This window comes from Pezoporus flaviventris, unplaced genomic scaffold, assembly GCF_033815535.1.
Source record: "Pezoporus flaviventris isolate CSIRO_AGI_PZ_B2104156 unplaced genomic scaffold, CSIRO_AGI_Pfla_v1 ptg000002l, whole genome shotgun sequence".
NCBI classification, from domain to species: domain Eukaryota; kingdom Metazoa; phylum Chordata; class Aves; order Psittaciformes; family Psittacidae; genus Pezoporus; species Pezoporus flaviventris.
The window spans coordinates 61,985,980-62,009,663 of NW_026892550.1; the positions used below are offsets into that span (position 1 = coordinate 61,985,980).

Sequence of the window (23,684 nt, forward strand, 5' to 3'; positions counted from 1 at the left end):
CCTGACATCTCGCAGTCTATTGACAGCATCCCGCACCTCAGCCCCTGCTGCAGGAGGACCTGCACCAGGGAGCACCGAGTGCAGCCCTGCCCATTGTGCACCCTCCCCTCACAAGCCCAGCGCAGGCACTCTCTACACTCCGACCTCTGCACTGCAGCCTCCCCTCTCATCGGCTCTGTCTGGGTGCCTACGCTGGCCATCGCCGGGGCACCCAGAGCCCAGCTCCCAGACCAGGCCCTGGTCATGAGGCGAGCGTTCCCCATCCCGCCCGCCTGCCCGCGCTAACTGCCTCCACCCGCCCTGGTCGCCGCGATCCCCGGGGCAGGTTTTTACCCAGCCAGGGCTGGTGCCGCTCCTCCGGGCACCGCCCCCTGTGAGTCCCTGCTCGCGTCAGCTGAGCTGCCGGCTCCTGGGCAAGTCCTGTCGAGGACGTGAGGCTCCCTCGGTGGCTGGTGCCGCTCTGAGTTGAGGCTCCTGGACGCTGAGCTTCCCCCCGCTCAGGTGTTGAAGGCGTCCTCTATCCAGCTACTCACCTCAGCAATTGACCCCAAATCAGCAGTTGACCCCCACCTCAGCAGTTGACCCAGTCATTCAATTGGTTTTCCTTGCATACTGTCACGACGTCTACATATCTCCTAGACTTTAATACGCAGCTCTGTGAAGCAGGGAAGAATAATCTCCAATGGGCTGACAGGTCCTAGCGGCACACACAGGCTTAGTGATTTCCCACAGATCAAGCAGCTTTGTGGCAGAGCAGCGATGATTATAACTGGGGCTTTCCAGAAGAGATAGGTACAAGCAGAAATCCCTGCTTGCTGCTTTTTGAGGCACTTAGGGTCACTGCTTCAGGAAATCTGAAATCACAGGATCCCATCAAAACTCGCCTATCAACCAGTATTAAGCTGTTCCTCCCCAGGGCTCAGCAGATGCCAGAACATACTCTCTGAAACATAACATTATTCTAAAAAATTTGGATTTTTCCAAAAGAAACATCCGCCTGATAAAAATTGTCAGGGTACCAGCGATGAGGGGATACCATGTTGGGAGGACAGGCTCATAAAACACTTTCAGAAAAGACTCCTTATGCTTTCAAAAATCACATTGAATTGACACCCGCTACTCCAGAAAAGCTTAGTATCAAGCAACATTTTTCCTCGAGTCTAAATGGCAGAGCTCATTGCTGCAGAAAACTTGCTGGTTATCATCCAGAGAAACAGAATATTTTCAAAATCTAGTTGAAGCTTTTGGTAGTTATTTTCTTCCTAAAAATGCAGCCTAATCATTGCTTTTTTGTACCTGAAAAACAGAAAAAGCAAGTGAAAAAATCTGCTTTAGAAGTTTTTCTCGTTCAGTTTAACGTGTGCGTGCAGTTCTACTCATGGTCTTTTTGAGACCCCTTGACTAGTCTGGCTGTGAACATCATGACACACGCCAGTTATCTTGCCATAACAAGATTCCATGCGACATGAGCGAAACATGGGGCTCAGGGCACCCCGGGGGGACTCAAGTGACCGGGGAGAACAGGCCTTGTGCCCCTCACAGGAATACCCTGTCCCTCACGGTCTGAGTGGTGGGCTACCGTGGTGCCTTCTGTGACCAGCGCTTTGTGACGTGCCCTTCGTGACCCACCATGTTGCCCTTAGCGACGTTCTCGTCGTGACCCACCATGCTGCCCTTAGTGACACGCCCTCTCTGACCCACCATGGTGCCCTTAGTGACGTGCCCTTTATGACCTACCATGGTGCCCTCAGTGACGTTCCCTTTCTGACCCACCATGGTGCCCTTTGTGACGTGCCCTAGGTGACCCCCCAGGCCACCGTATAAAAGGCAACGGGTCATACCGCTCATGCCAGTGTCCGGCAGGACAGTGACGGGACAGAGCGGGAGCGCAAGGCTGGCGCAGACCCCTGAGCGCAGCCCACGTTGTTCCCCGCTGCCCCAGCAGCCCTGCGGTGCCGAGACACTTCTTGGAACATTCTTCGTTCCCCGCGCTACACCTTTGCCTTGTCTGATGAGGATGGCGGAGGGACACGCTGCATCCATGCAGTTCATCCAGACTTTTCTGGAGAGCTCAGTGAAGGTAATTACAGCCATTTCCAGGGTAGCAGTGCCTGCGTTTCCTGACGGGGCCACCGGCTCTGCTGCCAGGGCTGCTGGGGGCTGCTGGCTGGGCGCGGCTGCACCCCCGGGCTCCTGCACAGCACTGCAGCCCCAGTGCTCCAGTCCTGCTGGCCCCTTCTCACACTGCCCGTTTGTGTCTCTGCTCCCCGGCTGCCCAGGAGGAGGCTCAGAAGATTCGGTTCCTGCAGACCGTCTCCACCCTGAGCAAGGATGCCAGAGATGAGGGCTTCACACAGAAACTGAAGGAGTTCTACCACCGATTTCAGGTGGCAAAGAACATCGAGGTGAGGGGACCCCCGGCTGCTCTGGGGAAGGGGGCAAGTTGCCAGGCGCCGGCACACTGTGAGGACACACGGGGCCCATGCAGGGGGAGGGCAGGGACCAGCGTGCGCGGACAGACACTGAGCTGCCTGAGGGGATGCGGGTGTCGCTGAGCAGCCCTGCAGCAGGGCCGTGCTGGGGGCCGGTGCTGGGCTGGGGACAGAGGGTCTCCACCAGCCCTGCCGCCTGGTGCCTGCGGCCACCAGGTCCCATCCCGGTTGTGTTCTGCAGGCGCTGGTGGAAGAGGAGCCCGTGGACCACCTGCACACGGCCGTGCGGCAGCAAGCCATGCTTGCCCTCGCCCATATGAGGTATGTGCCCAACCCCTGGTTTGGCTGACACCTCTGCACAGTCCGTGGCCCTGGGCCTGCCCATGGGCATCTCCCATCCCGGCAGAGTCCAGTGGTGCCCTCAGAGGGCCTGCTCTTTGCCCTGCTCGCGGCTTGCGGAGAGATGGAGGGGAAAGCAGAGGGATCCTGCAGGGCCCCTCCACGTCTCAGCTGCTTCCAAAAGTGGGAGGCGGGAGACTTTCCTGCCAGGACTGTCCTTCGGCCTGGGCCATGCCAAGGAGGGAGGAGGTGCCTCCTGGCAATGCTGCCCACACACCAGGGCTCCATCCCGCTTGGGGGCCTCTGCTCCAGAGGTCTGTGTCCACCTGGCCAAGGCATGGAGGCAGCGCTCCCAGCACCCGCGTCTCACAGGTCCCTCTCTCTCTCTTTTCAGCAAAGTGGAGATGGCACTGGGGGGCAAGAAGAAAAGCCTTTTAGAGGCCTGTTTCAGGAGTGTCTTCTTGCTTCCTCCTAAAACAGACATGCAGGGCCTAGACAATTTCCTCTACTTTAAGGTAAGTGCTGTTGTGCTGTCAGGAGCACTCAGAGCTGCTCCCTGGCTGCCACGTGCTGAGACACAGCCAGAGATCCAAGGCACGGCAGGGTGTCAGCTTTGCTTTCCCACCCTCGTCCCTTCATCTCCTTCCCCTGGGCCTCACCATGTCCAGTGCCTCTGGACTGGCTCCTCTGCCCGCCGCAGCTTGTCTGCCCCAAGGCCTCCCTTGGCCAACCAGAGGTGGCAGGGGTGTCCTTCCCTGGCGTGGGGAGTTAGATCCATTCCCAGGGAGAGAGGGACTGCAGAAAGACTGACACAACCTTTCTCCTCCTTGCAGACCCTGGATGCCATGGACATCCTGCTTAAGAGCTTGGTGCTCAGCTCCCCTGGCTGCAAGGACCTGAGGATTATCTTGCAGGTGTGGCACTGGCAGAGAGCGGGGTTCGCAGAGGCTGTTCCTCACTCTGGAGGGACAGGAGTGTCCACTCTGGAGTGAACGGTGTCCTCCCCAGCACCATGCACACAGCACACCGCAGAGAGGGTGCTCAGCTCCCTTCGGGGACCCAGACACGGCCCACCGTGCTCTTCCAGGAGCAGCGTGTCCCCTGGCTGCAGTCAACGTCATTTCTCCCCTGCGGCCTCCTTCTGTGCCATGGCAAAACCTGGCCCATGGCACTTTTGGGCCAGCTCCATCCCCAGAGCTTTCCTCGCACCAAAGGAGTGGGGAGCATTGACCCCTCTCCTCAGGCACCGCAGCAGTGGCTGCGGCTGCTGTCCTTCTTCCCCTGCCTCGCAGTCCCTCCTGCTTTTCTGCCCAGGTCTGACTGGGGCAGAGACCCACTGGAACCTGCCTGTCCTGCACAGGGAGCCCAGCCCTGACGCTCCGCACTCCTGGCTTCCCAGAGAGCAGTATGCCCATTCCCCCATTGCAGACCCACCGCCCCCTGGCAGGGTGCTGCCCAAAAGCCCAGCCTTCATGGAGAGGGGACACAGGCCTGTGCTTTCGGGGAGGGCGCAGAAAGAAGCAGACTCTACCCTGGGGTGGCCTCTGCCTCCCTTCAGGGCCACAAAAACTGCATGGGTCCAGTCGGGACTTGAGAAGTGCTGCTGCTGCTGCTGGCAAAGGCACCAGCTCCCAGGGCACAGCAGCACTTTCTCTCCTTCCAGATGCTGCTGCCTTTCACCGACACTAAGAATGCAGCTGCATGTGAAAGGGCTGTGGTCAGGATTGGGAAGCTGGTCGATTTGATGGACAGCTCTTCCTCGGTGCAGGTAAGGAGGCAGGCACCCTCCAGCCAGGCTGTCTCCCATTCCCTGCCCACCGTGGGCAGCAGCCTGCAGCTCGAGATGCCTGAGGCATTCAGCACAGCTCTGCCCTGGGCGAGGGTCTCGGCTTCTTTCTTTTTCCCCCAGTCTTTCCTCCCCAGCACCCTTTCTTCCAGAAGCCAGTCCTGTGAAGGACAGCACTGCCCAAGGAGCATGGCGGGAGGCCAGGCCTGGCAGCTCTCCCTGCCCTGCTGCCCAGCTCGCTGCTCTGGGAGGGCCCTGCAGAGCTCTGACGTGCCAGGATCCTTCCCCGGGGCAGACTCTCGGGTTCAGGGCTTTTGTCGCAGCTGCTGCCTCTCAGCCCTTCTACCCATCCTGCCTCCCTTGCCCAGGTCTGGAGCTTGCTTACAGATGACAACAGCTCTTCCCACGGTGACACTATCCATGACCGCCTCCTGGGACAGCTGCTGGGACATCTCATTGTTTGCTGGACTAGCAAGATCTGGGAGATCCAGTATGAGGCTTTGGATACTCTTCATTACCTCTGCAGATGCATCCAGCAGCAAAAATGTAAGAGAAGCTGTGTTGGGCTGCATCCCTCCACACACAGACATCTCCTCGTAGTCCTGCTTGTTTCCCTGAGCACTGCAGTGGATTCTTTTTGTACTTGCTGGAGGCTGTCCAGGAGAGATTGCCCTCTTCCCTCACCTCCTTTGCCCCTCACAGCTGCTTTCCCAGCTTTTCCCAATAGCATCCCAGCTACTGGTTTGCTGCAGAAGCTGAATGCTCACCACAAGTCCAGTACTGTGCTGCTCTGCTTCCCACTCTTCTCAGGACCTCTCAGAACCCAGCTGTTCCATGGTCCCCATAGCCAAAGCCATCATTGATGGTAAGCAATGCTGTGTCCTAATGACCCTCCTGTGATCCCCTCTTGTTTAGGTGTGACATCACCAGAGGATGATCTAAAGCATCCCCAGTGTGGAGGCGAAAGGAAAGCTGGGAAACCCTCCTGGCTTTCCGTGTGCAGCACCAGGAGCATTGTAAAGGTAATGAGCTTCTCCCTTGCTGGGCCTTGTCCAGGGCATCAGCAGGAGACTGGTGTGAGCAAAGGGGTCCAGAACGAGCAGGCTTGCCATGGTCTCACTGTCCCTGGTGAGAGGGCTGCTGCTGCTCTGGAGCAGGGACTCCAGAGGGCTGCACTCCGGTGTCCCAGCAGCAGCTCCAGCTCTCCTGGCCACCAGGAAGCCCCGCTTCTCTGTAGGATCAGCACACCGTGCCCACGGCCCCAGCCCTCCTCCCTCACCCTAGGCCCCTCTCTTCTCATCCTCCACCCTGCAGCGACTGCAGCCCCTGCTGCCAGCTTTCCTGTGGGTACTCTCGCCAGAGCTGCTCTCGCTGCTCAGCTGAGCAGCACTATCAGGGCACTCGGTGTGAGACGCCTTCCCTGCCTTCCTTCCTCCCGCAGGCATTTGGGGAAGACCTCCGACCCCCTGATAAGACGGTCATCCTTGTCAAGGCCATCGAGGCCATGAGAGACTCATGCACATGCGACAAGGAGGAACTGATCAGCATTGTGGATGTGGCCATGACAGAACCTGCCTCCTGGCTGACGGAGGTAAGCAGCCTGTGGCTGCCCTGCCCTTGAGCCCTTTCAGGCACTGTTCCTCCCTACATCGGCCTTGCCTCACCCAGGTGCCTCAGGCACCTTGAAGCCATTTCACACCAGCAGAGTAGGATGGGAGGGGCGGCCATTTCAGTGGCAGCTGAGGAAACGGCTGCAGTCTGGTGGCAGCACCACCCTCACTCGTGTGCCCTCCAGGTGCCAGTCATCGTTAGCTGCATCTATAATAACCTGGAGCACATCAACACACTGTCAGTCTGGCACACCCTGGACATGCTGCTTCTAATGATGGCAGAGCAGTGGCCAGGGGATGTGATCCTGCGACTCGTGCATCTCTCTCCAGAATGTGACAGGTACTGACCCCCACAGCCCTTGTGGGTTTGTTCTATGCAGGGAGAAGGGGCTGGAGGCCCACAGAAAACTACAGGGCACCCCTGAGGAGCAGGGCCCTGCACCCCCCCACTCTCTCCACCCCTGCTGGGTCGGCCAGGCCTGCAGTAGCCAAAGCTGGCCAAGTTAGATCCGAGTCCTGGCACGAGGTTCCTCCCTACCCCATGGGGAACACTATCTCAGCCCCCTCCTGCCTGTCCAGGCACTCCAAGCAAGGGGTCGGGAAGGGCCAGGGCTGCAGGACAGCCTGGCTGCTGCAGGACAGCCTGGCTGCTGCAGGACTGGCCCAGGCACCGTGTGGTGGCTGAGGTGGCCCTGCCGACAGAGTGCTCTGCGTCTGCAGTGTTGCTATGGCCATGTGGGAAGTGCTGCTCTCCCAGCGCCTCATCTTGGAGAACAGCCTGAGGGAGCTGAGCATCAGGTTCCACTACCTGAGTGTGCCATGGAGATTCAGCACCTACAAAGCGGAGGCCTGCATCCAGCTCTTGGCTGTGAGTAACCAGCCCACTCCTTGCTCATGCTCAGGGCCGTGCCTGCCTCTCCAGGAAAATGGGCACGGCCCTCACCCCTGCCATCTGCCCCATACGGTCCCAGAGGAGGACACAGCCCCTTAGGGCCAGCCCAGCACCAGGTTCCCCTGCCCCAGCCACGCAGGGCCACGCTGACTGGGTGCGGGTGCGCAAAGCCCCTGTCTGCCCAGGTAGTGCTCTGCTTGCACAGGCGGAGCCAGCACAGACAAGAGTGTGGTGTGTCCCACAAGCGCTGAGTGTCCCCCAGGATGGGCTCTCCGTCCCCTGTGCCCTTGCCCTGAGCTGCCAGTGGGACCCAGGGGCCGTACTGTGCAGGGAGCCCTGCAGGCTTGGTCCATCTCTCACTGCCATCTTTGTTTCAGCTGCTCGCCTCCAGCCATGTGACACCAAAAATGTTTGCTGGGGTGTACGAAATCTGGAAGCTGCTGATGCCTCCAAGGCTGCTCTCCCTGGTGCTCCAAGGCCTCGTCACACTGTCACAGTCACCTGACTCGGTGAGCAGGGCATAGTCAAGTGAAGCCGTGCTGGCCACCTGGTGCTGGGCAGTGGGGAACGCGGTGGCTTGACCTGGGCTGGGAGTCGGGACCTGGGGTGACGGCTCTAAATGCCCTCAAAGTCCCCTCACGTGCCCCCATCCCCTCAGTGCACCCACAGGCAAGGCCTGCCAGGAGGCTGCTGCAGGAATTCCTGTGCCACCGCCCATGCAGCCAGACAGGAGGCTGGTGCTTAATGGCCAGAGCATTTTGGCCTGGGTGGTCTTTCACCACTTCACAAGAAAGAAATTCTGTGCTTCTTACAGGCAAGGAAAATACTGGTCATGCTGCCAGACTTGATGGAGGCCCTGCAGAGCGCCCACAGCGACAACAAGATGAAGGCCCTGCGCACGTTCAGAAACGTAATAGGTCATTTGAAGAAGAAGGCCAGCTCCATCGCTCTGGAGCTGGCCGAGAAGCTCCTTCAACTCTTTGATGATGTAAGGCTGCTGTGGAAACCTGAGTCCCACTGACGGGCCCTTTGCAAGAGCAACTGCCCGGCAGCACAGCCTGGCGGCAGCGCTTGCCCAGGGCTAAGCCTCTCCTTCTGCCCCCGCGCTCTCGTGGGGATGGCTTCTGGTCTCTGCAGCCCAGCCCAGCTTCTCCCCGACAGGCTGATGGCTCTGGGAGACCTGAGGCCCCTCCCCTCAGCCACGCTGACGCCCTGGCTCAGGGAGCAGCTGTTACTGAAGCCCTCCTGTCCTCCTCCCTACCAGGAGTGCAGCCAGACGCAAGAGCTCTCCATCTGCCTCTTCAAAGATGCAATACAGATGGCGGATTGGAAGGACAAGCGGCAGATGCAGAAGAAGGTGCGGAGGAGCCTGGTCCCACTCATGTTGCACATGAGTGACGAGATCGAGAGCGTGGCCAAGGTACGGATTCCAAACCTAAGCCGTGGTGCGGGGCAGGGTGTGCTGAGCCCGCAGGGGTGGCCTGGGCATCAGTGAGGGCAGGAGCAGCTGACACAGACATTTCCCACACCTGCCCTACGTGGTCCAGCAGGGCTCAGCAGCAGTCCGTGACCACCAAGGCCTGAAGAGCGGAGTCCGCAGGGGCTTCCCAGCTGTCCCTGCAAGTGCTGAGGGCCAGGCCTTTGGGTCTCAGGCCCTGTCCACAATCTCCCCAATCCTTGTCCCCCTCTGCAGGCCTCTCAGGAAGCCATCTGTGCAGCTGCGAAGGTGCTCAAATGGGAATGGCTCAGTCACCACGTGCAGACACTGGAGAGATGGCAAACTGTGCAGCGCTTGGTGAGGACAAGTCCCAGGCTGGACACGGGGTGCTCCTCTCACCTCCCCACCCTCAGGATGTTGCAGGAGGCACATCTGGGCCCTGGCAGTGGCACAGGGGGCTCTCAGGAGCTCCAGACCCTGCTCTGCCTGCAGCTGTCTCTGAACCTCAGCCCCACAGGGCTCCTGGCTGGGAGACACACATGGCCTGAGGAACAAGGGGGAGGTGTGGGGTGCTGGTAGGAGGGAACGGCCCAGGCAACTGGGGAAGGTCTGTGTCAGCCCTGGGCCATTGTGCTCTTTCCAGCTGGAGCAGGAGCAGAGCAGAGCAGAAGAATATGTGCGTCAGAGCCTGCTTTACCTGCAGCACGCTCAGGTCAGCGTGCGACTGGCAGCTGTGAGGTTCATTGGTAAGCCGCGGCCCCTGGAGTCCCTCTTTTGGCAGCCTGGCCCCAGTCCCATCTGCTGCACTGGCAGCGAGGAGCAGCCCTGTGGCTGCCAGAGCATCGACTGCCCCGTGCAAGGCCTGTGCAGCCAGGGGCTCTTGTGCTTCCCTCTCCAACCCCTGCCCTCGCAGCGGGGCTCAGTGGCACCTTGCTCAGTGCCACCTCCCCCTGCGTCCTGTCCTTCCCTGGGGTCACCCTGCTGAGGGGAGGAAGGGGTGCAGCCAAACCGGCAGAGGCGGGGCCGTGCTGCCGGCAGCGTGCTGGGCAGCAGCAGGTCTGATGGAGCTCTCTGCACAGGGATGGCCGCTCGGTGCCTGAAGGAGAGCTGCGCGGACACGCTCCTGGAGGTTTGCGAAGGTAAGCAGGGACAGTGCTGTGTGTGCTGGGGCTGGTGGGGCAGGGGACAGAGCCTGGGCAGCGTGCTGCCATGCCCTGTCCTGCTCCAGGGAACATCTCGGGGGCATTTGTTGCATTCCTGAGCAGCAGCTTCCAGGTGATCCGTTTGCCCCGCCTGCGCCTCCTGACCAGGGAAAGGGATGGCTGGGGCTGGCATGGTCTGGAAGGGATGCCTGCTGGTCTCTGCAGATTGGTGGGTTTCAGCTCTGCTCTCTTTCCTTCTCTTGCAGCCCTCCATGCTCTGAGAAGCCACGAGGAATCCCAAGTCTCCTCCCTGGCATCTCAGACAATACACATCCTCACCTGTTTACACGCGCGGCCAAGACGGAGATGGATCCTGCAGGCGCTGTGCTGCTGCCTCTGAAAAGCCAGGCAGCAGTTAAGCCCTGCTTAAGAAAATGGGTCTTTCGGATTAAAGTTCTAACCACAATTCCAAGGCCATTGTGTTCTTCACACGCGGCGCGGAAAGGCCTGTCAGGAGCTGCCGGGCAGCCTTTGCGCCCCGGCCGCCCTCGTCGGCCCGGCCACGGTCTTTGGGAGCACCGCCGCCAGAGTGCACAAAAGTCAGGGCCACACCTCCACAGTTTCTCTGAGCATCCTGTTCCAGTGCCTCACAACCCCCTCCACTGCAGGCACCCCCTTCAGCCACTCCATCTGAGCGAAGGCATTGGCCACCACCAACACAGATGGTGTAGGTCACCCCTGCTGGAGCTGCAGCATTTGCTCTCTGATAAGTGCCCGCCTTTCTTCCTTCAGGGCTACGTGGCATGTGTGCTCGGACCTGTGCAGGCGGCCTTGGAATGTCTCTCCTTCCAAGAGGTGCCTGTCCTCCCCGCACACCCTTCTATGCCATGTTCTCTGTGTTCCCAGCGCTGCCTTTTGCAGGAGCTTAGGGTGGTCCCACCCGGTTCCCAGCAGGTCTCGATGCTTGCCTGGGTTTCCCCGCCTCGAGAAAACTCCACTGTATGCCACTGTCTGCCGTGAGTCCCTGATCCACTGAGGAATGTGCCTTCCCTGGAGATGTTCCTTTTTATGTTGAGGACATCAGAACTGCATACAATACTCCAGGTGAGGTCTCACAAGGGCAGAGGAGAGGGGCAGGATCACCTCCTTCGACCTGCTGGTCACGCTCCTTTTGATGCAACCCGGGATACGGTTGGCTTTCTGCGCTGCGAGTGCACACTGCCTGCTCATCTTAAGTTTCTCATTGATCAATGCCCCCACGTCCTTCTCTACAGGGCTGCTCTGAATCTCTTCTCTGCCCAACCTTCCATTCCAACACTCCAGTTATAGGAGCCATCCCACCACGTTTCTGCGACCCCCGTAGACGTGCACACATCTCTAATTCCTCTTGTTTGTTCCCCATGCTACGGGCGTTTGTATAGAGGCACCTGAGCCAAGCTCCAAATGAAGCCGGCTCATTGGCTGGAGCAGCTGGAGTATCTCTACATTGCTCCAAGCATTTATTATAGGTGCTGGCAACTGACTGGGTGTGTTGGGATGGAATGATGCCCCCCTCCCCCAACACATCTAGTTTAATGCATCCTTGACCAGTCTGGCAAGCCTCCTACCAAAACTGTTCTTCCCTTCTTTATCAGACCAGCTCCACCAGACCCCACTAGACCTGGCCTACTTACTTGGGTCCCGTGTCCAAGATACCCAAACCCCTGACTATGGTACCACCCTTCTAACCATTTATTAACCTGGCCAATCCTCCTAGCCTTTTTGGGGTCCTCCCCTGTATCCTGAAGAATTGATGAGAAGACTGTCTGCGCTCCAGAGCCCCTAACCACCTCTCCTAGGGCTCTGTAGTCCTTCTTTATGTTCTCCAGGCTACTGCTATCTGTATCACTAGCACCCACATAGATCACTAGAAGTGGGTAATAGTCAGTGAGACTTACAAGAGCAGGTAGCCTCTCTGCAACATCTCTGATCCGTGCCCCTGGTAGGCAACACACCTCCCTTGAGAATGGGTCAGGCTGACAGATGGGTGCCTCTGTGCCTTTCAGAGTCCCCTACTACTATGACCCGCTGCTTTTTCCCGGCAGCACCAGTAGTGATCTTCTTTAGCAGTACCCCAGCCGGCTGTTTCTGATGCAAGTGTTTCCTCATCAGCCCCCCGCAGGACAGCAAAGCGGTTCTGGGTGGGGACAACAGATTTACGAGGAAGCCCCTTGGTTTTGTCTTCTTCCTCCTTTTTTTTGTTGGTGCTGTTCCCCAGCTTCCTGGGTTAACGGCCTCCTTCTTTCCTCCGTGAACTATAGGGGACGCTTGAGGCCCCTGCACAGTTTGGGCCTGCAGCAAGCAGTCCTGCTTCCTCTCAGCTTCCCTGACATCTCGCAGTCTATTGACAGCATCCCGCACCTCAGCCCCTGCTGCAGGAGGACCTGCACCAGGGAGCACCGAGTGCAGCCCTGCCCATTGTGCACCCTCCCCTCACAAGCCCAGCGCAGGCACTCTCTACACTCCGACCTCTGCACTGCAGCCTCCCCTCTCATCGGCTCTGTCTGGGTGCCTACGCTGGCCATCGCCGGGGCACCCAGAGCCCAGCTCCCAGACCAGGCCCTGGTCATGAGGCGAGCGTTCCCCATCCCGCCCGCCTGCCCGCGCTAACTGCCTCCACCCGCCCTGGTCGCCGCGATCCCCGGGGCAGGTTTTTACCCAGCCAGGGCTGGTGCCGCTCCTCCGGGCACCGCCCCCTGTGAGTCCCTGCTCGCGTCAGCTGAGCTGCCGGCTCCTGGGCAAGTCCTGTCGAGGACGTGAGGCTCCCTCGGTGGCTGGTGCCGCTCTGAGTTGAGGCTCCTGGACGCTGAGCTTCCCCCCGCTCAGGTGTTGAAGGCGTCCTCTATCCAGCTACTCACCTCAGCAATTGACCCCAAATCAGCAGTTGACCCCCACCTCAGCAGTTGACCCAGTCATTCAATTGGTTTTCCTTGCATACTGTCACGACGTCTACATATCTCCTAGACTTTAATACGCAGCTCTGTGAAGCAGGGAAGAATAATCTCCAATGGGCTGACAGGTCCTAGCGGCACACACAGGCTTAGTGATTTCCCACAGATCAAGCAGCTTTGTGGCAGAGCAGCGATGATTATAACTGGGGCTTTCCAGAAGAGATAGGTACAAGCAGAAATCCCTGCTTGCTGCTTTTTGAGGCACTTAGGGTCACTGCTTCAGGAAATCTGAAATCACAGGATCCCATCAAAACTCGCCTATCAACCAGTATTAAGCTGTTCCTCCCCAGGGCTCAGCAGATGCCAGAACATACTCTCTGAAACATAACATTATTCTAAAAAATTTGGATTTTTCCAAAAGAAACATCCGCCTGATAAAAATTGTCAGGGTACCAGCGATGAGGGGATACCATGTTGGGAGGACAGGCTCATAAAACACTTTCAGAAAAGACTCCTTATGCTTTCAAAAATCACATTGAATTGACACCCGCTACTCCAGAAAAGCTTAGTATCAAGCAACATTTTTCCTCGAGTCTAAATGGCAGAGCTCATTGCTGCAGAAAACTTGCTGGTTATCATCCAGAGAAACAGAATATTTTCAAAATCTAGTTGAAGCTTTTGGTAGTTATTTTCTTCCTAAAAATGCAGCCTAATCATTGCTTTTTTGTACCTGAAAAACAGAAAAAGCAAGTGAAAAAATCTGCTTTAGAAGTTTTTCTCGTTCAGTTTAACGTGTGCGTGCAGTTCTACTCATGGTCTTTTTGAGACCCCTTGACTAGTCTGGCTGTGAACATCATGACACACGCCAGTTATCTTGCCATAACAAGATTCCATGCGACATGAGCGAAACATGGGGCTCAGGGCACCCCGGGGGGACTCAAGTGACCGGGGAGAACAGGCCTTGTGCCCCTCACAGGAATACCCTGTCCCTCACGGTCTGAGTGGTGGGCTACCGTGGTGCCTTCTGTGACCAGCGCTTTGTGACGTGCCCTTCGTGACCCACCATGTTGCCCTTAGCGACGTTCTCGTCGTGACCCACCATGCTGCCCTTAGTGACACGCCCTCTCTGACCCACCATGGTGCCCTTAGTGACGTGCCCTTTATGACCTACCATGGTGCCCTCAGTGACGTTCCCTTTCTGACCCACCATGGTGCCCTTTGTGACGTGCCCTAGGTGACCCCCCCAGGCCACCGTATAAAAGGCAACGGGTCATACCGCTCATGCCAGTGTCCGGCAGGACAGTGACGGGACAGAGCGGGAGCGCAAGGCTGGCGCAGACCCCTGAGCGCAGCCCACGTTGTTCCCCGCTGCCCCAGCAGCCCTGCGGTGCCGAGACACTTCTTGGAACATTCTTCGTTCCCCGCGCTACACCTTTGCCTTGTCTGATGAGGATGGCGGAGGGACACGCTGCATCCATGCAGTTCATCCAGACTTTTCTGGAGAGCTCAGTGAAGGTAATTACAGCCATTTCCAGGGTAGCAGTGCCTGCGTTTCCTGACGGGGCCACCGGCTCTGCTGCCAGGGCTGCTGGGGGCTGCTGGCTGGGCGCGGCTGCACCCCCGGGCTCCTGCACAGCACTGCAGCCCCAGTGCTCCAGTCCTGCTGGCCCCTTCTCACACTGCCCGTTTGTGTCTCTGCTCCCCGGCTGCCCAGGAGGAGGCTCAGAAGATTCGGTTCCTGCAGACCGTCTCCACCCTGAGCAAGGATGCCAGAGATGAGGGCTTCACACAGAAACTGAAGGAGTTCTACCACCGATTTCAGGTGGCAAAGAACATCGAGGTGAGGGGACCCCCGGCTGCTCTGGGGAAGGGGGCAAGTTGCCAGGCGCCGGCACACTGTGAGGACACACGGGGCCCATGCAGGGGGAGGGCAGGGACCAGCGTGCGCGGACAGACACTGAGCTGCCTGAGGGGATGCGGGTGTCGCTGAGCAGCCCTGCAGCAGGGCCGTGCTGGGGGCCGGTGCTGGGCTGGGGACAGAGGGTCTCCACCAGCCCTGCCGCCTGGTGCCTGCGGCCACCAGGTCCCATCCCGGTTGTGTTCTGCAGGCGCTGGTGGAAGAGGAGCCCGTGGACCACCTGCACACGGCCGTGCGGCAGCAAGCCATGCTTGCCCTCGCCCATATGAGGTATGTGCCCAACCCCTGGTTTGGCTGACACCTCTGCACAGTCCGTGGCCCTGGGCCTGCCCATGGGCATCTCCCATCCCGGCAGAGTCCAGTGGTGCCCTCAGAGGGCCTGCTCTTTGCCCTGCTCGCGGCTTGCGGAGAGATGGAGGGGAAAGCAGAGGGATCCTGCAGGGCCCCTCCACGTCTCAGCTGCTTCCAAAAGTGGGAGGCGGGAGACTTTCCTGCCAGGACTGTCCTTCGGCCTGGGCCATGCCAAGGAGGGAGGAGGTGCCTCCTGGCAATGCTGCCCACACACCAGGGCTCCATCCCGCTTGGGGGCCTCTGCTCCAGAGGTCTGTGTCCACCTGGCCAAGGCATGGAGGCAGCGCTCCCAGCACCCGCGTCTCACAGGTCCCTCTCTCTCTCTTTTCAGCAAAGTGGAGATGGCACTGGGGGGCAAGAAGAAAAGCCTTTTAGAGGCCTGTTTCAGGAGTGTCTTCTTGCTTCCTCCTAAAACAGACATGCAGGGCCTAGACAATTTCCTCTACTTTAAGGTAAGTGCTGTTGTGCTGTCAGGAGCACTCAGAGCTGCTCCCTGGCTGCCACGTGCTGAGACACAGCCAGAGATCCAAGGCACGGCAGGGTGTCAGCTTTGCTTTCCCACCCTCGTCCCTTCATCTCCTTCCCCTGGGCCTCACCATGTCCAGTGCCTCTGGACTGGCTCCTCTGCCCGCCGCAGCTTGTCTGCCCCAAGGCCTCCCTTGGCCAACCAGAGGTGGCAGGGGTGTCCTCCCCTAGCGTGGGGAGTTAGATCCATTCCCAGGGAGAGAGGGACTGCAGAAAGACTGACACAACCATTTTCCTCCTTGCAGACCCTGGATGCCATGGACATCCTGCTTAAGAGCTTGGTGCTCAGCTCCCCTGGCTGCAAGGACCTGAGGATTATCTTGCAGGTGCGGCACTGGCAGAGAGCGGGGTTCGCAGAGGCTGTTCCTCACTCTGGAGGGACAGGAGTGTCCACTCTGGAGTGGACGGTGTCCTCCCCAGCACCATGCACACAGCACACCGCACAGAGGGTGCTCAGCTCCCTTGGGGGACCCAGACACGGCCCACCGTGCTCTTCCAGGAGCAGCGTGTCCCCTGGCTGCAGTCAACGTCATTTCTCCCCTGCGGCCTCCTTCTGTGCCATGGCAAAACCTGGCCCATGGCACTTTTGGGCCAGCTCCATCCCCAGAGCTTTCCTCGCACCAAAGGAGTGGGGAGCATTGACCCCTCTCCTCAGGCACCGCAGCAGTGGCTGCGGCTGCTGTCCTTCTTCCCCTGCCTCGCAGTCCCTCCTGCTTTTCTGCCCAGGTCTGACTGGGGCAGAGACCCACTGGAACCTGCCTGTCCTGCACAGGGAGCCCAGCCCTGACGCTCCGCACTCCTGGCTTCCCAGAGAGCAGTATGCCCATTCCCCCATTGCAGACCCACCGCCCCCTGGCAGGGTGCTGCCCAAAAGCCCAGCCTTCATGGAGAGGGGACACAGGCCTGTGCTTTCGGGGAGGGCGCAGAAAGAAGCAGACTCTACCCTGGGGTGGCCTCTGCCTCCCTTCAGGGCCACAAAAACTGCATGGGTCCAGTCGGGACTTGAGAAGTGCTGCTGCTGCTGCTGGCAAAGGCACCAGTTCCCAGGGCACAGCAGCACTTTCTCTCCTTCCAGATGCTGCTGCCTTTCACCGACACTAAGAATGCAGCTGCATGTGAAAGGGCTGTGGTCAGGATTGGGAAGCTGGTCGATTTGATGGACAGCTCTTCCTCGGTGCAGGTAAGGAGGCAGGCACCCTCCAGCCAGGCTGTCTCCCATTCCCTGCCCACCGTGGGCAGCAGCCTGCAGCTCGAGATGCCTGAGGCATTCAGCACAGCTCTGCCCTGGGCGAGGGTCTCGGCTTCTTTCTTTTTCCCCCAGTCTTTCCTCCCCAGCACCCTTTCTTCCAGAAGCCAGTCCTGTGAAGGACAGCACTGCCCAAGGAGCATGGCGGGAGGCCAGGCCTGGCAGCTCTCCCTGCCCTGCTGCCCAGCTCGCTGCTCTGGGAGGGCCCTGCAGAGCTCTGACGTGCCAGGATCCTTCCCCGGGGCAGACTCTCGGGTTCAGGGCTTTTGTCGCAGCTGCTGCCTCTCAGCCCTTCTACCCATCCTGCCTCCCTTGCCCAGGTCTGGAGCTTGCTTACAGATGACAACAGCTCTTCCCACGGCGACGCTATCCATGACCGCCTCCTGGGACAGCTGCTGGGACATCTCATTGTTTGCTGGACTAGCAAGATCTGGGAGATCCAGTATGAGGCTTTGGATACTCTTCATTACCTCTGCAGATGCATCCAGCAGCAAAAATGTAAGAGAAGCTGTGTTGGGCTGCATCCCTCCACACACAGACATCTCCTCGTAGTCCTGCTTGTTTCCCTGAGCACTGCAGTGGATTCTTTTTGTGCTTGCTGGAGGCTGTCCAGGAGAGATTGCCCTCTTCCCTCACCTCCTTTGCCCCTCACAGCTGCTTTCCCAGCTTTTCCCAATAGCATCCCAGCTACTGGTTTGCTGCAGAAGCTGAATGCTCACCACAAGTCCAGTACTGTGCTGCTCTGCTTCCCACTCTTCTCAGGACCTCTCAGAACCCAGCTGTTCCATGGTCCCCATAGCCAAAGCCATCATTGATGGTAAGCAATGCTGTGTCCTAATGACCCTCCTGTGATCCCCTCTTGTTTAGGTGTGACATCACCAGAGGATGATCTAAAGCATCCCCAGTGTGGAGGCGAAAGGAAAGCTGGGAAACCCTCCTGGCTTTCCGTGTGCAGCACCAGGAGCATTGTAAAGGTAATGAGCTTCTCCCTTGCTGGGCCTTGTCCAGGGCATCAGCAGGAGACTGGTGTGAGCAAAGGGGTCCAGAACGAGCAGGCTTGCCATGGTCTCACTGTCCCTGGTGAGAGGGCTGCTGCTGCTCTGGAGCAGGGACTCCAGAGGGCTGCACTCCGGTGTCCCAGCAGCAGCTCCAGCTCTCCTGGCCACCAGGAAGCCCCGCTTCTCTGTAGGATCAGCACACCGTGCCCACGGCCCCAGCCCTCCTCCCTCACCCTAGGCCCCTCTCTTCTCATCCTCCACCCTGCAGCGACTGCAGCCCCTGCTGCCAGCTTTCCTGTGGGTACTCTCGCCAGAGCTGCTCTCGCTGCTCAGCTGAGCAGCACTATCAGGGCACTCGGTGTGAGACGCCTTCCCTGCCTTCCTTCCTCCCGCAGGCATTTGGGGAAGACCTCCGACCCCCTGATAAGACGGTCATCCTTGTCAAGGCCATCGAGGCCATGAGAGACTCATGCACATGCGACAAGGAGGAACTGATCAGCATTGTGGATGTGGCCATGACAGAACCTGCCTCCTGGCTGACGGAGGTAAGCAGCCTGTGGCTGCCCTGCCCTTGAGCCCTTTCAGGCACTGTTCCTCCCTACATCGGCCTTGCCTCACCCAGGTGCCTCAGGCACCTTGAAGCCATTTCACACCAGCAGAGTAGGATGGGAGGGGCGGCCATTTCAGTGGCAGCTGAGGAAACGGCTGCAGTCTGGTGGCAGCACCACCCTCACTCGTGTGCCCTCCAGGTGCCAGTCATCGTTAGCTGCATCTATAATAACCTGGAGCACATCAACACACTGTCAGTCTGGCACACCCTGGACATGCTGCTTCTAATGATGGCAGAGCAGTGGCCAGGGGATGTGATCCTGCGACTCGTGCATCTCTCTCCAGAATGTGACAGGTACTGACCCCCACAGCCCTTGTGGGTTTGTTCTATGCAGGGAGAAGGGGCTGGAGGCCCACAGAAAACTACAGGGCACCCCTGAGGAGCAGGGCCCTGCACCCCCCCACTCTCTCCACCCCTGCTGGGTCGGCCAGGCCTGCAGTAGCCAAAGCTGGCCAAGTTAGATCCGAGTCCTGGCACGAGGTTCCTCCCTACCCCATGGGGAACACTATCTCAGCCCCCTCCTGCCTGTCCAGGCACTCCAAGCAAGGGGTCGGGAAGGGCCAGGGCTGCAGGACAGCCTGGCTGCTGCAGGACAGCCTGGCTGCTGCAGGACTGGCCCAGGCACCGTGTGGTGGCTGAGGTGGCCCTGCCGACAGAGTGCTCTGCGTCTGCAGTGTTGCTATGGCCATGTGGGAAGTGCTGCTCTCCCAGCGCCTCATCTTGGAGAACAGCCTGAGGGAGCTGAGCATCAGGTTCCACTACCTGAGTGTGCCATGGAGATTCAGCACCTACAAAGCGGAGGCCTGCATCCAGCTCTTGGCTGTGAGTAACCAGCCCACTCCTTGCTCATGCTCAGGGCCGTGCCTGCCTCTCCAGGAAAATGGGCACGGCCCTCACCCCTGCCATCTGCCCCATACGGTCCCAGAGGAGGACACAGCCCCTTAGGGCCAGCCCAGCACCAGGTTCCCCTGCCCCAGCCACGCAGGGCCACGCTGACTGGGTGCGGGTGCGCAAAGCCCCTGTCTGCCCAGGTAGTGCTCTGCTTGCACAGGCGGAGCTAGCACAGACAAGCGTGTGGTGTGTCCCACAAGCGCTGAGTGTCCCCCAGGATGGGCTCTCCGTCCCCTGTGCCCTTGCCCTGAGCTGCCAGTGGGACCCAGGGGCCGTACTGTGCAGGGAGCCCTGCAGGCTTGGTCCATCTCTCACTGCCATCTTTGTTTCAGCTGCTCGCCTCCAGCCATGTGACACCAAAAATGTTTGCTGGGGTGTACGAAATCCGGAAGCTGCTGATGCCTCCAAGGCTGCTCTCCCTGGTGCTCCAAGGCCTCGTCACACTGTCACAGTCACCTGACTCGGTGAGCAGGGCATAGTCAAGTGAAGCCGTGCTGGCCACCTGGTGCTGGGCAGTGGGGAACGCGGTGGCTTGACCTGGGCTGGGAGTCGGGACCTGGGGTGACGGCTCTAGATGCCCTCAAAGTCCCCTCACGTGCCCCCATCCCCTCAGTGCGCCCACAGGCAAGGCCTGCCAGGAGGCTGCTGCAGGAATTCCTGTGCCACCGCCCATGCAGCCGGACAGGAGGCTGGTGCTTAATGGCCAGAGCATTTTGGCCTGGGTGGTCTTTCACCACTTCACAAGAAAGAAATTCTGTGCTTCTTACAGGCAAGGAAAATACTGGTCATGCTGCCAGACTTGATGGAGGCCCTGCAGAGCGCCCACAGCGACAACAAGATGAAGGCCCTGCTCACGTTCAGAAACGTAATAGGTCATTTGAAGAAGAAGGCCAGCTCCATCGCTCTGGAGCTGGCCGAGAAGCTCCTTCAACTCTTTGATGATGTAAGGCTGCTGTGGAAACCTGAGTCCCACTCACGGGCCCTTTGCAAGAGCAACTGCCCGGCAGCACAGCCTGGCGGCAGCGCTTGCCCAGGGCTAAGCCTCTCCTTCTGCCCCCGCGCTCTCGTGGGGATGGCTTCTGGTCTCTGCAGCCCAGCCCAGCTTCTCCCCGACAGGCTGATGGCTCTGGGAGACCTGAGGCCCCTCCCCTCAGCCACGCTGACGCCCTGGCTCAGGGAGCAGCTGTTACTGAAGCCCTCCTGTCCTCCTCCCTACCAGGAGTGCAGCCAGACGCAAGAGCTCTCCATCTGCCTCTTCAAAGATGCAATACAGATGGCGGATTGGAAGGACAAGCGGCAGATGCAGAAGAAGGTGCGGAGGAGCCTGGTCCCACTCATGTTGCACATGAGTGACGAGATCGAGAGCGTGGCCAAGGTACGGATTCCAAACCTAAGCCGTGGTGCGGGGCAGGGTGTGCTGAGCCCGCAGGGGTGGCCTGGGCATCAGTGAGGGCAGGAGCAGCTGACACAGACATTTCCCACACCTGCCCTACGTGGTCCAGCAGGGCTCAGCAGCAGTCCGTGACCACCAAGGCCTGAAGAGCGGAGTCCGCAGGGGCTTCCCAGCTGTCCCTGCAAGTGCTGAGGGCCAGGCCTTTGGGTCTCAGGCCCTGTCCACAATCTCCCCAATCCTTGTCCCCCTCTGCAGGCCTCTCAGGAAGCCATCTGTGCAGCTGCGAAGGTGCTCAAATGGGAATGGCTCAGTCACCACGTGCAGACACTGGAGAGATGGCAAACTGTGCAGCGCTTGGTGAGGACAAGTCCCAGGCTGGACACGGGGTGCTCCTCTCACCTCCCCACCCTCAGGATGTTGCAGGAGGCACATCTGGGCCCTGGCAGTGGCACAGGGGGCTCTCAGGAGCTCCAGACCCTGCTCTGCCTGCAGCTGTCTCTGAACCTCAGCCCCACAGGGCTCCTGGCTGGGAGACACACATGGCCTGAGGAACAAGGGGAGGTGTGGGGTGCTGGTAGGAGGGAACGGCCCAGGCAACTGGGGAAGGTCTGTGTCAGCCCTGGGCCATTGTGCTCTTTCCAGCTGGAGCAGGAGCAGAGCAGAGCAGAAGAATATGTGCGTCAGAGCCTGCTTTACCTGCAGCACGCTCAGGTCAGCGTGCGACTGGCAGCTGTGAGGTTCATTGGTAAGCCGCGGCCCCTGGAGTCCCTCTTTTGGCAGCCTGGCCCCAGTCCCATCTGCTGCACTGGCAGCGAGGAGCAGCCCTGTGGCTGCCAGAGCATCGACTGCCCCGTGCAAGGCCTGTGCAGCCAGGGGCTCTTGTGCTTCCCTCTCCAACCCCTGCCCTCGCAGCGGGGCTCAGTGGCACCTTGCTCAGTGCCACCTCCCCCTGCGTCCTGTCCTTCCCTGGGGTCACCCTGCTGAGGGGAGGAAGGGGTGCAGCCAAACCGGCAGAGGCGGGGCCGTGCTGCCGGCAGCGTGCTGGGCAGCAGCAGGTCTGATGGAGCTCTCTGCACAGGGATGGCCGCTCGGTGCCTGAAGGAGAGCCGCGCGGACACGCTCCTGGAGGTTTGCGAAGGTAAGCAGGGACAGTGCTGTGTGTGCTGGGGCTGGTGGGGCAGGGGACAGAGCCTGGGCAGCGTGCTGCCATGCCCTGTCCTGCTCCAGGGAACATCTCGGGGGCATTTGTTGCATTCCTGAGCAGCAGCTTCCAGGTGATCCGTTTGCCCCGCCTGCGCCTCCTGACCAGGGAAAGGGATGGCTGGGGCTGGCATGGTCTGGAAGGGATGCCTGCTGGTCTCTGCAGATTGGTGGGTTTCAGCTCTGCTCTCTTTCCTTCTCTTGCAGCCCTCCATGCTCTGAGAAGCCACGAGGAATCCCAAGTCTCCTCCCTGGCATCTCAGACAATACACATCCTCACCTGTTTACACGCGCGGCCAAGACGGAGATGGATCCTGCAGGCGCTGTGCTGCTGCCTCTGAAAAGCCAGGCAGCAGTTAAGCCCTGCTTAAGAAAATGGGTCTTTCGGATTAAAGTTCTAACCACAATTCCAAGGCCATTGTGTTCTTCACACGCGGCGCGGAAAGGCCTGTCAGGAGCTGCCGGGCAGCCTTTGCGCCCCGGCCGCCCTCGTCGGCCCGGCCACGGTCTTTGGGAGCACCGCCGCCAGAGTGCACAAAAGTCAGGGCCACACCTCCACAGTTTCTCTGAGCATCCTGTTCCAGTGCCTCACAACCCCCTCCACTGCAGGCACCCCCTTCAGCCACTCCATCTGAGCGAAGGCATTGGCCACCACCAACACAGATGGTGTAGGTCACCCCTGCTGGAGCTGCAGCATTTGCTCTCTGATAAGTGCCCGCCTTTCTTCCTTCAGGGCTACGTGGCATGTGTGCTCGGACCTGTGCAGGCGGCCTTGGAATGTCTCTCCTTCCAAGAGGTGCCTGTCCTCCCCGCACACCCTTCTATGCCATGTTCTCTGTGTTCCCAGCGCTGCCTTTTGCAGGAGCTTAGGGTGGTCCCACCCGGTTCCCAGCAGGTCTCGATGCTTGCCTGGGTTTCCCCGCCTCGAGAAAACTCCACTGTATGCCACTGTCTGCCGTGAGTCCCTGATCCACTGAGGAATGTGCCTTCCCTGGAGATGTTCCTTTTTATGTTGAGGACATCAGAACTGCATACAATACTCCAGGTGAGGTCTCACAAGGGCAGAGGAGAGGGGCAGGATCACCTCCTTCGACCTGCTGGTCACGCTCCTTTTGATGCAACCCGGGATACGGTTGGCTTTCTGCGCTGCGAGTGCACACTGCCTGCTCATCTTAAGTTTCTCATTGATCAATGCCCCCACGTCCTTCTCTACAGGGCTGCTCTGAATCTCTTCTCTGCCCAACCTTCCATTCCAACACTCCAGTTATAGGAGCCATCCCACCACGTTTCTGCGACCCCCGTAGACGTGCACACATCTCTAATTCCTCTTGTTTGTTCCCCATGCTACGGGCGTTTGTATAGAGGCACCTGAGCCAAGCTCCAAATGAAGCCGGCTCATTGGCTGGAGCAGCTGGAGTATCTCTACATTGCTCCAAGCATTTATTATAGGTGCTGGCAACTGACTGGGTGTGTTGGGATGGAATGATGCCCCCCTCCCCCAACACATCTAGTTTAATGCATCCTTGACCAGTCTGGCAAGCCTCCTACCAAAACTGTTCTTCCCTTCTTTATCAGACCAGCTCCACCAGACCCCACTAGACCTGGCCTACTTACTTGGGTCCCGTGTCCAAGATACCCAAACCCCTGACTATGGTACCACCCTTCTAACCATTTATTAACCTGGCCAATCCTCCTAGCCTTTTTGGGGTCCTCCCCTGTATCCTGAAGAATTGATGAGAAGACTGTCTGCGCTCCAGAGCCCCTAACCACCTCTCCTAGGGCTCTGTAGTCCTTCTTTATGTTCTCCAGGCTACTGCTATCTGTATCACTAGCACCCACATAGATCACTAGAAGTGGGTAATAGTCAGTGAGACTTACAAGAGCAGGTAGCCTCTCTGCAACATCTCTGATCCGTGCCCCTGGTAGGCAACACACCTCCCTTGAGAATGGGTCAGGCTGACAGATGGGTGCCTCTGTGCCTTT

General features: G+C 59.1%; 4 protein-coding genes across 4 annotated transcripts; all 4 read left to right on the forward strand.

Moving 5' to 3' along the window:
- Window positions 1-1,681: 1,681 nt before the first annotated feature.
- Window positions 1,682-6,243, forward strand: LOC133274685 (uncharacterized). The gene is made up of 11 exons (XM_061464222.1): window positions 1,682-2,080; window positions 2,280-2,405; window positions 2,674-2,753; window positions 3,166-3,286; window positions 3,605-3,685; window positions 4,435-4,539; window positions 4,926-5,103; window positions 5,473-5,685; window positions 5,872-5,900; window positions 5,999-6,148; window positions 6,226-6,243. Exons 1-11 carry the CDS (start codon window positions 1,847-1,849, stop codon window positions 6,241-6,243), a joined length of 1,335 nt encoding a protein of 444 aa, XP_061320206.1. The 5' UTR covers window positions 1,682-1,846.
- A 1,276-nt stretch (window positions 6,244-7,519) lies between these two features.
- On the forward strand, window positions 7,520-9,076 carry LOC133275644 (uncharacterized). The gene is made up of 3 exons (XM_061465673.1): window positions 7,520-8,047; window positions 8,324-8,479; window positions 8,753-9,076. The coding sequence occupies exons 1-3, from the start codon at window positions 7,892-7,894 to the stop codon at window positions 9,074-9,076; spliced, it is 636 nt and encodes a 211-aa protein (XP_061321657.1). The 5' UTR covers window positions 7,520-7,891.
- A 4,774-nt stretch (window positions 9,077-13,850) lies between these two features.
- Window positions 13,851-18,247, forward strand: LOC133274691 (uncharacterized). Its single transcript, XM_061464233.1, has 11 exons — window positions 13,851-14,084; window positions 14,284-14,409; window positions 14,678-14,757; window positions 15,170-15,290; window positions 15,609-15,689; window positions 16,439-16,543; window positions 16,930-17,107; window positions 17,477-17,689; window positions 17,876-17,904; window positions 18,003-18,152; window positions 18,230-18,247. The coding sequence occupies exons 1-11, from the start codon at window positions 13,851-13,853 to the stop codon at window positions 18,245-18,247; spliced, it is 1,335 nt and encodes a 444-aa protein (XP_061320217.1).
- Window positions 18,248-18,416: 169 nt separating this feature from the next.
- On the forward strand, window positions 18,417-21,907 carry LOC133275654 (uncharacterized). The gene is made up of 6 exons (XM_061465681.1): window positions 18,417-18,511; window positions 18,892-19,039; window positions 19,441-19,572; window positions 19,878-20,051; window positions 20,328-20,483; window positions 20,757-21,907. Exons 1-6 carry the CDS (start codon window positions 18,432-18,434, stop codon window positions 21,483-21,485), a joined length of 1,419 nt encoding a protein of 472 aa, XP_061321665.1. The 5' UTR covers window positions 18,417-18,431; the 3' UTR covers window positions 21,486-21,907.
- Window positions 21,908-23,684: the final 1,777 nt, after the last annotated feature.

Excerpts from the sequence above, each read along its gene's own strand:
- LOC133274685 (XM_061464222.1), top strand. The coding sequence starts at position 1,847 with ATGCCAGTGTCCGGCAGGACAGTGACGGGACAGAGCGGGAGCGCAAGG. Across the intron at positions 4,540-4,925 it reads ACAGCTCTTCCTCGGTGCAG|GTCTGGAGCTTGCTTACAGA; the intron begins GTAAGGAGGCAG and ends TCCCTTGCCCAG. Across the intron at positions 5,901-5,998 it reads CCCCTGCTGCCAGCTTTCCT|GCATTTGGGGAAGACCTCCG; the intron begins GTGGGTACTCTC and ends TTCCTCCCGCAG.
- LOC133275644 (XM_061465673.1), top strand. The coding sequence starts at position 7,892 with ATGCTGCCAGACTTGATGGAGGCCCTGCAGAGCGCCCACAGCGACAAC. Across the intron at positions 8,048-8,323 it reads TCCTTCAACTCTTTGATGAT|GAGTGCAGCCAGACGCAAGA; the intron begins GTAAGGCTGCTG and ends CCTCCCTACCAG. Across the intron at positions 8,480-8,752 it reads AGATCGAGAGCGTGGCCAAG|GCCTCTCAGGAAGCCATCTG; the intron begins GTACGGATTCCA and ends CCCCCTCTGCAG.
- LOC133274691 (XM_061464233.1), top strand. The coding sequence starts at position 13,851 with ATGCCAGTGTCCGGCAGGACAGTGACGGGACAGAGCGGGAGCGCAAGG. Across the intron at positions 14,758-15,169 it reads CTTGCCCTCGCCCATATGAG|CAAAGTGGAGATGGCACTGG; the intron begins GTATGTGCCCAA and ends CTCTCTTTTCAG. Across the intron at positions 15,690-16,438 it reads ACCTGAGGATTATCTTGCAG|ATGCTGCTGCCTTTCACCGA; the intron begins GTGCGGCACTGG and ends CTCTCCTTCCAG.
- LOC133275654 (XM_061465681.1), top strand. The coding sequence starts at position 18,432 with ATGCTGCTTCTAATGATGGCAGAGCAGTGGCCAGGGGATGTGATCCTG. Across the intron at positions 19,040-19,440 it reads CCTGCATCCAGCTCTTGGCT|CTGCTCGCCTCCAGCCATGT; the intron begins GTGAGTAACCAG and ends TCTTTGTTTCAG. Across the intron at positions 20,484-20,756 it reads AGATCGAGAGCGTGGCCAAG|GCCTCTCAGGAAGCCATCTG; the intron begins GTACGGATTCCA and ends CCCCCTCTGCAG.